Source organism: Mytilus galloprovincialis, chromosome 5, assembly GCF_965363235.1.
Source record: "Mytilus galloprovincialis chromosome 5, xbMytGall1.hap1.1, whole genome shotgun sequence".
NCBI lineage: Eukaryota > Metazoa > Mollusca > Bivalvia > Mytilida > Mytilidae > Mytilus > Mytilus galloprovincialis.
In genome coordinates this window covers 36,627,499-36,640,847 of record NC_134842.1, presented here as the reverse complement: position 1 = coordinate 36,640,847, position 13,349 = coordinate 36,627,499, and the positions used below count along the sequence as shown (strand labels likewise).

At 33.3% G+C, this 13,349-nt stretch overlaps 1 protein-coding gene across 1 annotated transcript; it reads right to left on the bottom strand.

Moving 5' to 3' along the window:
* Positions 1-8,651: 8,651 nt before the first annotated feature.
* LOC143074470 (uncharacterized) lies at positions 8,652-10,365 on the bottom strand. The gene has a single exon (XM_076249915.1). The coding sequence runs from the start codon at positions 10,346-10,348 to the stop codon at positions 8,999-9,001; it is 1,350 nt and encodes a 449-aa protein (XP_076106030.1). The 5' UTR covers positions 10,349-10,365; the 3' UTR covers positions 8,652-8,998.
* Positions 10,366-13,349: the final 2,984 nt, after the last annotated feature.

The window sequence follows — 13,349 nt, the reverse complement described above, 5'->3', positions numbered from 1 at the left end:
TTATAGGTACAAAAAGAGTGTTTTTTCAATTCATTCTATAGACATGCATTGCGCCTTTTTTGTTTTTTTTTTTTCATAAAGTTATGCATATTTTCTTTATCTTATTGCACAGCAATGTTGAGGAAGTTGAACCATTTTGACCGACACATTTTTTGTTCGAATTTTTAAGGCGTTTTGAAAATTAAGCTATTTTTTCAACGATTTTGAATTATAATTTGCATTAAATATCTTTCACGATCGTCTCGCAATACTTGACCACCGTTAAATATTCTTTCACGATCATTTCTCTTGTTAAACCGAATGACACCCGTGGAAATGATCTAATATGAATTACGTAATCTTACTTATTAATAATCATAACTACATGTAATTATTAAATTTGTCACTTGATGATATAAACAAATAATACAATTAAAAACATATATATGATAACAAGAAATGGACAAAGCTAGGATTAAAATGGATTACATTTAACATCTTTACATTTAAGCTAACAATTTCGAGAACAATAGTAGCTTGCTTTTAGATAATTTTAAAGTTGTTGAATTTCCACAAAAAATAGAATAAAGAGGAACACATCGCTGTCACATAAGCTTTATAAGTTTTTTTTTCACTTCTAAATATTCTTTTGAACTTAATTGTGGTCTGGAATAAGAGGACATTCACTTCTGTACACCTAGACATTTTTCAGCATGATCATGATAAATCGTTCTCCCCCCCCCCCTCCCCAGCACCCGCTCCCCCCAAAAAACGCCGAATTTGTAAAATTCTAATAGAAAGTATATTACTAAAATAATTAAAATTTATCTTTATTTGTTTTCTCTATTCTGTACATAGTTTATTTCTGTAATCAGTATTTTACAACTAAATAATTAGTATTTTGTTAACCTAATTCAAGTAGTTACCACAGTTATTCTTTATTATTTTCTAAACTTTTAGGGGCCATTATTCACTATTTTGTAAACCTTTTCCGCACTCATCTTTGGCTGTTGCCTGATTTACTGAAACAAATATGTCTCGTCTCTTTCGTCCTCATAGCTTTCAGTGAAATATTTTCTTTGATTTATGATTGTTTAATCAAATACAGATTTTAAGTTATGATATTAAACTTATCTTGTCTAATTTAATTTCACTGACCAATGATTTTGATAAAATTGGTCAATAAAGATCATGCTTAATTAATCAACATGTTTAGATGTCACCAGTAAACAATACGTTTACAGTACATTGTATTGATAGCCCGGAAGGGAAATATTTTTACATTCATTCTTAAATAAGGGTGGTATTTTATATACTGCAATGTGTGCTTCAAACGATCAAAATTTGATAACATAATTTTCTATCATGTCTTGGCCGTAACAGGTTTAAACCCGTACTCTAGTATTTAAAATATCTTTAAAAGTATTGTCTAATTAAGATCTATTAACTCATTTATATTGAAAAATTCAATTCAGTAAATTGAAGAAATGCAAGCCTGTTGGCGCTTTCTTTATGTCCAGTTGCAAATATTTCATTCATATTTAGATTTAGAACAAATTAACGATTCAAAGGTTAGTTCTTCTGAAAGGTAGATCGACAGTAGTATATTAATTAGAATAGAAACGTTACATATGACAACAGACTAGCTATGGAGTCGTGAGGGATTAACAATTGTTGCAACATTATTTAACTTACAGAGAGCATGACACTCTTCGTCATTTAACATCCATATCCCTTTGGAATGTACATATTCATAAATCTCGCCCAGCCAAACGAGTTGAAATATATTTACTGAATACAAATAAGTCACCGTAAATTAAACAGAAATACTACGACTCAATTTCAATAAAAAATCTATCGTAATTAGCTTTAAACTAAAACAATGCATAAAATTGAAAATCATGATTTTTTTTTCGAAAATGGTATGGGTACACAGTTATCGTCCTTTTTTTATAGTTGGCTTCTACACATTGTACAAAAATAGTCCCTTACCGTCGTGGACAGTGTATATCTTAAAATTGAGAAAGGAAATGGAGAATGTGTCAACAGCCGAAGACCACCAAAGGGTCTTCAATGTAGCGAGAAACTCCCGCACCCGGAGGCGTCCTTCATCTGGCCCCTTAAAAAGTATGTATAGTTATTCACAAGAAACTAAAATTAAAAATCATACAAGACTAACAAAGGCCAGAGGCTCCTCACTTGGAACAGGTGCAAAATTGCGGCGGGGTTAAACATGTTTATGAGATCTCAACCCTCCCCCTACACCTCTAGCCAATGTAGAAAAGTAAACACATAACAATACACACATTAAAATTCAGTTCAAGAGAAGTCCGAGTCCGATATCAGAAGATGTAACAAAAGAAAATAAATAAAATGACAATAACACATAAATAACAACAGACTACTAGCAGTTAACTGACATGCCAGCTCCAGACCTCAATTAAACTGATTGAAAGATTATGTCTTCATCATATGAATATCAGGCACAATCCCTCCCGTTAGGGGTTTTGTATCATACTATCATAAAATAAATGAGAAAACATAACCCGTGTCATGCCAACAATTGTTTTTTTTTTTTTAAATAAATGTGTTAAGTTCCGATGCAAAGACCCTATAAGTGAATCAATATTAAAGCCAAAATATGTAATCTTTAATGACCTGACAACAGCATCGTAACTATATCCCTTCTTAATAAGTCTGTTTACAGGTTTTGTAAGCTTTTGAGGTTAATACTGACATTTTTGTGTTTTGTAAAGAATATTACCATAAAAGATTGGATGTGAAATACCTGAACGTATAAGATGTCTGCATGTTGAGTTATATTTACGAATTATTTCCTTATACCGATGCATACACCTTCTAAATTATTTTTTTATATTGTATGCATAAAATGCATGATGAAATTATATGTGAAAAAATTTGGGGCACTAATTTTTAAGGAAAAGCAGTGATTATAGGTCAATGTGTAAAACGACAAAATTTAGTATGTATATAACCCCGTGAATTTCGGTATAACTAATTAAATTTCGGTACGGGTTACATTAAGTCTGTTGGTCTATAATTGACACTGTGGCTACTTTAAACGCAAGATCGTATATAATATATATGAATTTATTCAAAAGTGCACAGTATGAAAGCTGGGGGGAGGAGGGAGGAGACTGTCCAGCAACAGCTAGTTTACAAAACATACAATAATTTATTAATCCCAAGTTAATGATCTTAAAACACTATAAAAGGTTCTCATAAAATTCCTCGATCATTTACTATGCAATCATAAACAGATTATTGTCCTCCGACTTTAAAACTTAAAATACCGATAATTGCTTTTTTTGAAGTTGAGTGTAAGTTTTGCACTTTAGACAGCCATCGGATTAAGTTGTACAATAGTTAATCTATAATCTCTTTCGTGGGTATTTGAAAGAAAAAAACACAATATTTAAGAAAAAAGAAACATTTAAAACAAGACATATTCAACTTAAAACTAAAATGAGAAATATTCAATTTAGAACGAAAGTTCATATAGATATTCAATTCAAAACAAGAATTCATATAAATATTCAATTTAAAACGGGTGTTCATATAAAGCACTTTGCGAATTATTGTAAGTTCCTAAAGTCACTTTTCTTCCGGTTACATGTATATGTATGTCAAAACGAATTTTAGATCAATCGTCCATATTTGATTAAAGCTGATATACTTTTCTATAATTTTGATATAATTTGTCCCCATAAGTAATACAATACACTATAAAAATATATTTAGGATAGAGCAGATGTAACTATTTCAATGTGCATGTCTGTGTGCAAAATAACTGGGTTCTTTTTGGAATCGTAGTCATACAATTGCTGTAAAATTTGATTCTATATTCTCTGTAAGATAAATAAAATATTTAAAAAATTTTATAGTGCCTAAATGAAAGCAAAATTGTCGATGTGTTAAAAAAATAATAAAAATATGTCGGACATAAAAAGCCTTTGCGAGCATTGTTTAATCAAATATAAAAAAACCTACATTAATCAATAAATATTAATAAAACAAATAATGTACTTACTTTTCCTGATTTAGTGTACTGAATCTGAACTGTGATACTCGTATAGATAAAACTGATAGATTTCATCGAACCATAACCACCCACTGTTTTGATATTTGTTTATAAAATTAACCGGCTATTATTGAGAAAATCGAAACATACAACTTACTTTATTATATACTGATTGAAATATATAGATTTAAAGAAGAATCTTTGAATAATAGTGTTAAGATACTTATATCTTTCTATTCATCAATTAAAAATCCTATTGATGTGTTTGTATAACGACTAATTAATAATTTTATAATGGTTTTGACTTTCAGATTTAAGCTAAAGGGTCATGTAATTTTTAGAATACTTTAATATTAAAACGCATGGTTAAAAGTCAGCACTAATCAGTTCATAAATCAGTTCTGGCAGAATATTTGTAGCCAACACGTGGTACAAAGTCCGTAGCAGTACATTCACTGCTTACAGGTTTTGTGTTTTGTTCAAATTTGAAGTCCATCTTCTCCTTTTCATATTTTCGAACGGATGCTTTAATATATAAAGTTCTCATCTTTATGTATGATGTTGCTTGCAGTTTTAATAGCATCCCGACAAAGTTAAAATGTTAGAATGGCTAGCATAAAACTACTCGTTCTAGTGGTCACGAACAGACTCGGCGCACAATTTGTTGTTCTCTGCTTGTTCTCTTCGGGGTCAGGAGGTGACCAAATGGTTGGTGAAATCTCGAATGCTATCTATATAAAATTTCAATAAGTTATCTGCAAACTGCATGCATATATCGTCAGATAGAGCATCTGCTATTAATTCTACAAAGCCTTCTTCAATATTGTGAATTCAAATATCAGGTAAATTTCCGGCAAAGTAATAAATACAAATTCTAGAAACGTATACTTTAATAAAAATGAGTCCCGTCTGACTTCCAATATAAGAGGGGCATTTTTATGATTGGCCTTTGTGTTAGACCTTCCCTATTGGGTTTTACATTTTTCTTTTAGTCAAAGAACATGTACATGTACATATACTATTGTTTACCATGAGGTACATGTACATTCAGACTTACAGTTTTATATTAAGGTTTTTAGATGAGGCAGTTCACATGTACATGTACATAAAACTTCAGACATTTCTACATCTTTTGGTGTCTATATTATGAAATTCGCTCATACAGTTACTTCGTAATAATTTTTTGAAAAATATCGATTTTAGTTGAAATGATAAGACTTTTTTTGACTGGGAACTCACTTTAGTCCAACATGTACAGGTAATATGAATTTTAGGTCAAATGATATTTACAATGTATATACAGACAAAACTTCAAACTATCATGTATGCTATGTAGCATCACGACCAGAAATACATTGTTGTACATGTACATTGTAGGTACCTACAAAACGGCGGATTTTTTTTTTATTATCTATATTTGCTGACAAGTTAAGTTTGGTGATATCCATTCCTAATACTGTAGCTACGTAACTATTTAAGGGCGGGTTATGATTCTTAATTATCTTTCTCTCTCTCTTCAAAATGTCAAAATCAGATGTTGTTTGTTACATGTACCTGATCAACAAAGCATGTGATGAGTTCAAACTTGAATGATAAGAACACATTTATCCATTTGCGGTTTTTGTAGTTCTAACATAGGCGTGTCACATTCAAGCTGGAAGAACATTGCATTTAGAAATAACTATATTTTACACATAGAAATTTATGTAAACTGTACGGCAAATAGGAACCTAATAGACCACTTTCGAGTTCATCCGTCACAGGAAAGAAATCGTCAATTAGGCGCGCCTTTGTGACGTCATTTACCAGATAGAGGGGGTCGCCTGTATCCCTGCACTATCAACGTTCATCAAGCGTCTTAGTGATCGTCTTTGTACAGGATAAACTAGACATAATTTTTGTTTTGTAAGTACTTAATAACAATTCCTTAATGACAGCAGTGCTAATTGTCATTTATGAGAATTTAGTTTGCCGAATAAATCGTGCAATATAGTATTAGCATTTTCCAACCACTCGCTCAACAATGGAATGGAAGTGACGATGCCCCTAAACGCACGAATGATGTTCACTAAAACCAGAGTTTTTGACGGAAATGCATCGAACTCGAAAGTTGTCTATTGTAACGTTGTTTACTGTGCGGTGATTATAATAGGTAAATGTTTGCTTTCAATGCTTCTTTGGTTCTGGGGTACATGTACAAAATGTACCTATACCCGGTGCAGGTACAGGTACATGTAATGCTTCTCAGTGTTCAACAAATGTAGAACACAATATACATGTGTTTTTCTGATATATCTGACCCTACATAAATCATATACTTCATGGTTCATAGAAACGTTACGCACGCTGTTTCTACAACTCCTAGGATTTAAAACAGAATCTTCGAAATTTCCTCCGCAAAACAAAATAAAATGTTAGCAAACACGAACCACTATTAAAAAAATTTCAATATGTTTTAAATTATGTTTTCATAGATCTTGATCATATACTTAGTAATATCTAGTATATTTGAGGATTAAAATAACAAAGCTATATGTGAAAAAAAACGGATATCCAACGTTACATTTATGAACAACTGTTTTAACTCTTATGTATAGTGATCCTATTTCTTATTTTTTGATCTTCCTGAAACTTGGCAGGAACAACGACATGTGTCGGTTCTTTGTGGCGTTAAAGCTGTTATTTTGCCAAATTTCATTTGACTTGGTGGCTGCATATGAAGCTGGAATAAGAAAAATTTCCAACGACAATATATTAAAATTGGTATATCAAATCATTTTATTTTTTAAAATGTATATGATAAATAATGTACGCAAACTAGTTTGAAATAAAATGAAAGTCATAAAGAATCAAACAAAATAAATGCTTTGTAAAAGAAAGTATGATAAGCATGATAAGTGTAGTAATAAGTTTTGTACAATCACACTTTAATCTACATTACCTATCTTTTCCATGCTTATTCAGTTGGTGAAAAAAAGCATATTGTAAATATCTGCGACCGAATAACATAAAATTTGAAACAAAGTCTGATACTAGAATACAAAATACTTGACTAAAGAGTGCTTATGTTCAATTATTTTCTCTAGCAGTTTTAAATGAAAGGAGAAGCGGGAAATATGACAAAGATAAAATAAACCAGACAAACATAAATCAAATATCTATAGAGGCCGAAACACAATGTTAAACAATAGACGACTATCGTTTTCAATACAATATGCCAAACTCTAAATCGTCTGTAAAAATTTTAATTAAAAGAATTATAAGCCTGCCGCCTAGTTTGGACATACAAAGAGATTTAGTCAATTACCACTCGTTTAGTACCACAGACTATAAACTATCAGTCTCATTAGGTGTTAATTCAGAAATTATTGAGATGTTTATGTTATTGCGAAAAATGCGACAGGATTATCATCGCAATAATTAAAACTCGCATTTTTTATTTTTTTATATGAATCAAACAGGAGTTATCTGGATATCGCAAAAATTTAAATCGCATTTTAGTCTAAAATGACAAAATCGCAATAATTTCTGAATTTACAGTACCAATAGTGCAGTCACGTTCTATGGTTCTGATTTGACCTGATTAATATGATACATTTTTTTTTGCAAATTCCTAGTCAATACAATCATAGAGTTCTCAAGACTGAGGATGCAACTCCATCAAGCAATATTGAATATTTGACGTGTTTAGTCGTAAGAGTTCTAATTCAGTCTTTATACTTTCTAAGGTTTTATTTTTTTTTTTTTTTTTTTTAGCTTTTTCAAGTTTTCTCAAGAGTGCACCTGATGGAGATCATTCCTGAGACGCAATTTGTGCGCAACGAAATCATATCTTTTGGGTTTTTTTTTTTTTTTGCTCCTGTTAGCCGCGACTCTCTTGTCACGTCGTGTGCGTGAGGTGTTTTGGACTTAAAAAAAAGGAAAAGAAAAAAACATACAAACACACGAAAAAGCATGCCGGGGACTTTTAACCGGCAGAAATGTTTTCAGTAACTGCGAATTTTCTTAATAAAGTGCTTAGGGTCAGTCTGATGTTTTTATGTTAGTGGTTAATGTTACTTGTAGCAATATTCTGAGTTAAGCAATCGCAACTGTTTTTTACTGTTCGTTCTTGTGTTGTTTTATATGTGCAAACATGTTTAATCCAGCCAATTTGTTCATGTGCCTGTCCCAAATTAGGAACTTAATAGTACAATGATTTTCGTTGGTTCATGTCTGTAATATTTGTTTTCGTAGACTGTTTTTTATTATTTGGCCGTTAGTTTTTCTTGTTCAAATTGTTTAACAATATTATGTCAGCGCCTTTTAAAACAGACAGTACGGTGTGGGGTTTTTCCTCGTTGAAGGCCGTACAGGGGCCTATTTTGATTTGCTACCTCATCAGTTAAACCCTGGTGGAAAGTTATCTAATTGGCAATCATACTACATCATCTCATCTTTATATCACAAACCTCACATATTATGTTTAAATTAATGTATGATTCTTTTCAATAATGATTTTAAACATAGTCATTATGTTACAAAAATCTATTAAAGTAACTTTGACTTGGACCTATATGTGACCATATATCCAATTAAGGGTACACTCTGCATGTAATATATATATATGATTAAGAGTCTGGAACCCGCTTATCTCAACAAAATTTTGGTAGGTGTTAGAATGACTTTTTTACCTTTGGTTTGGTGACCTCAAAATCAATAAATCTCCCTCTCACTATATCTTAAGTTTGCAATCTCATATTATGTAGTATTTGATTTATAATCCTTAAAACACCTTTTTTATTTTTTATAGAGTTTTGACGTATAGTCCTAAATAAATTGTGTTTCTCTGTCAGCATACGTGACCATATATCCAAGCATGGTAATTATGGTTGCAATATTATCTAATGTATTGGAGTTAGCATCTGGCTAAGATGAAAGGTATGCTTTTGTTGTTAAAACACATATAAGAAGACGCTACAATTATCATTATCTATTTCAACTCGATCCTCTTGGTTCATTTTGTCTTCTTTTAAATGAATAAAGAGACTTCAATTCCTTTCGAAATCGTCTGTCATTATAAAAATATATAAAACTATTAACAACATGGTTCAAATATCCCAGCTCTAAGCCAAAAAGGAATATGTAGGACTCAGTTGGTGACATTTTACTGAGAGCTTCCTGGTAAACTATCCTTATTAAAGTCAGTACCATGAACGTGATCAGCGTAACAAAGAATATCACCGAGATAACAACAAGGCTTATTGTAACTCTGGTAACGTTGCTTGTGATTTCATATCTGTTTTTGATGAAAAGCATTTTAGCAGACGACCTTCGAGTTTTCTGTAAAATACTTGTATCCATACTGTCTACTGATGATGCAACACTCAATGAGTTGTGTAAACCGTTTGGATTAGGTAACAGATTGCTAGGACTCAGGATCTCGGTATTATCTAAGTCTTTATTATTCGAATGCTTGTCTAAAATTTCCTGCTTGGTGTTGCAATGTGTAGACATTGAATTAAGGGTGGAATTAGATGATGATTCAATAATTTGTCTTTCATCGCGACGAACTTTTCCCGCTGGCTCCGTAAATGAACATTTGCTAATGCTAGTACACGATACTTCCCCCTTAAGAGCATTTTTGAATACATTTCTATTCGTCATTTGTAATCGAATAATATTACTTTTTATTATTTTACTTCTAACTGGAATGTACAAGCAGAAAATGGCGATTCCTATTAAAACCACTTCAATTAGTAAAATAATGAAGTATGTAACTGGAAAATATGAATCCTGTAGACTGTCATTAACGAAACATTCAAAACCATTGGTTATATTTGATAGAGGAAATGTATGAGTACCTGATATGTATCCCATAGGTGTGGCATTAATGGCGGCAAGTACAAACAGTATAAAACAAAGCTTCCTAGCATGAGCACAGGAAACTTGATCTTTAAAAGGATAGCAAATGCGTCTGTATCGTTCTATTGCTATCAATAAAATTAAAAACACGGTCCAACATCCCCACACATAACTGTTCATCATTACTAGGCGACATACGATGTCGAAATCAAAGGACAAAGGCTTCATCACCATTATTATTTCTACAGGAAGATGAGTAATACACACTACAAGGTCGGACACTGCTAAGGCGGATACTAAAACGTGGTAAGTACTGTGATGTTTCGAGTTTCGAGAACATATAACAAGTATATTAACGTTTCCAAGGATACCAACTATGGTTAAAATTCCAATAAAGACAGCAACCGGAATTCGGTTAATTCTCTCATCTTCCTCAATTTCTACCAAGACGTCTAATAGTTTGCTGTTTGTTCCGTTTGTCATCCTACAAAGAGTCAAATATGAATGTTAAAATTGTTTTCAAATACGCATTGTTATGTTTTTTTTTATATCTAAATATTATTCTTAACTAAAGTAAGGGTATGGCCAGCAGGATACATTAGACCCTCACAATTTATAACCAGGCTCAAGCTAGCAGCCACTCGCTAGCAGCCAATACGCTAGCAGCCAATTTTAGGATATGTCTATGAACCCAAAAGTTGCATAAGATTCAAACGTACTCAAAATGATTTTATCGATATATAACCAACATATTATCAGTTTTAAATATATAATAAAGCAGTCGGAGAATACTATTCGATGATTTAAAAAGTAACTAGTCCTGTTCATCAATTTAAGACAAAAGTAATCGATGTGCTCCCCGCTTTTAATTTTAACAGCCAATAGTTTTGAATGTACATAGAATCGTAATTATGTAATGAAATTATTGAAATGCTTACAAAATTGCTTGTAACAGGGAATCGGCATTGAAATCATCAATTAATTTTGTCAAATAGCTTTCCATATTCTCGGCATCCTGTCAAATAGTCCTGAAAAGTTATGATGGCTCTGCCTGACAAGAAAAGAAAGATGCACTCGTGCATTAAATTTTAAAATGAGTAAACTCTGTTTTAACAAAAAATTCTATTTCTGAAGCAGTGGATATCGCTTACTTTTGATTAGACGAAAGGTTTATATTTTGTACACACAGTATGGTGGGTAAGGAAATTATTTATTTTCTATTTAAACAGACGTGAAATCTTAGTCAACCTAGTATGGGAAAAAGTATTACCGTAAACCCCCAGCTTCCCATTGCACCTAGTGGCGAAAAAGTATTGCCGTAGATCATTTTTTATTAACATTTCCGTAAGGGTAGGTTAGGGTGTCGACCCCAACTTTGGACCAAATTTTAAAAAAAACTAAGCCGAACCACACCCTGGATTTTTTTCTCAAGTAGACCTTGGGTATTCACCTTCCCATTGCACCTAGTGGCGAAAAAAGGATTGCCGTACGTAATTGTTTACACTCTTTTAAAAATTGGGGTACACCATTTTTTAAATCTTACTTTGGACCCATGGTGAGGACAAACCATGAGTTGTCCCACCTGGACCATTTGGCCTATTGGACCATAGACCATTACCTATCATTTGCACCTAGTGGGTAAAAAATTATTGCCGTAGGGAATTTTTGACAGACTTTTGAAAATTTGGGGTAGGCATGTTTGACCCTTATGACCTAAGTTCGGACCTATGGTGAAGACAAACTATGAGTTGTCCCACCTGGACCTTTTGGTCCATTGGACCCTAGCCCATTACCTACCATTTCCACCTAGTGGCTAAAAAAGTATTGCCGTAGGGAATTTTTTACACTCTTTTAAAAATTGGGGTAAGGCATTTTTTTAAAATTTAACTTTGGACCCATATTGAGGACAAACCATGAGTTGTCCCATCTGGGCCATTTGGCCCACTGGACCTTAGAGCATTACCTATAATTTGCAACTAGTGGGTAAAAAAGTATTGCCGTAGGGAATTTTTGACAGACTTTTGAAAATTTGGAGTAGGCATGTTTGACCCTTATGACCTAAGTTCGGACCTATGGTGAAGACAAACAATGAGTTGTCCCACCTGGACCTTTTGGTCCATTGGACCCTAGCCCATTACCTACCATTTCCACCTAGTGTCTAAAAAAGTATTGCCGTAGGGAATTTTTACACTCTTTTAAAAATTGGGGTAAGGCATTTTTTTAAAATCTAACTTTGGACCCATGGTGAGGACAAACCATGAGTTGTCCCACCTGGGCTATTTGGCCCATTGGACCTTAGACCATTACCTATCATTTGCACCTATTGGGTAAAAAAGTATTGCCGTAGGGAATTTTTAACATGACTTTTGAAAATTTGGGGTAGGCATATTTGACCCTTAAGACCTAAGTTCGGACCTATGGTGAGGACAAACTATGAGTTGTCCCACCTGGACCTTTTGGACCATTGGACCCCAGCCCATTAACTACCATTTCCACCTAGTTGCTAAAAAAGTATTGCCGTAGGGAATTTTTTACACTCTTTTAAAAATTGGAGTAAGCCATTTTTTTTAAATCTAACTTTGGACCCATGGTGAGGACAAACCATGAGTTGTCCCACCTGGGCCATTTGGCCCATTGGACCTTAGACCATTACCTATAATTTGCAACTAGTGGGTAAAAAAGTATTGCCGTAGGGAATTTTTGACAGACTTTTGAAAATTTGGGGTAGGCATATTTGACCCTTAAGACCTAAGTTCGGACCTATGGTGAAGACAAACTATGAGTTGTCCCACCTGGACCTTTTGGCCCATCAGACCCTAGCCCATTACCTACCAGTTCCACCTAGTGGCTAAAAAAGAATTGCCGTAGGGAATTTTTGACACTCTTTTAAAAATTGGCGTGAGGCATTTTTTAAAAATCTTACTTTGGACCCATGGTGAGGATAAACCATGAGTTGTCCCACTTGGGCCATTTAGCCCACTGGACCTTAGACTATTACCTATCATTTGCACCTAGTGGGTAAAAAAGTATTGCCGTAGGGAATTTTTGACAGACTTTTGAAAATTTGGGGTAGGCATGTTTGACCCTTATGACCTAAGTTCGGACCTATGGTGAAGACAAACAATGAGTTGTCCCACCTGGACCTTTTAGTCCATTGGACCCTAGCCCATTACCTACTATTTCCACCTAGTGGCTAAAAAAGTATTGTCGTAGGGAATTTTTTACACTTTTTTAAAAATAGGCGTTAGGCAATTTTTAAAAATCTTACTTTGGACCCATGGTGAGGATAAACCATGAGTTGTCCCACCTAGGCCATTTGGCCCACTGAACCTTAGACCATTACCTATCATTTGCACCTAGTGGGTAAAAAAGTATTGCCGTAGGGAATTTTTGACAGACCCACTAGGTGCAAATGATAGGTAAGGGTCTAAGGTCCAACGGGTCAAAAGGTCCAGGTGGGACAACTCATGGTTTGTCCTGACCA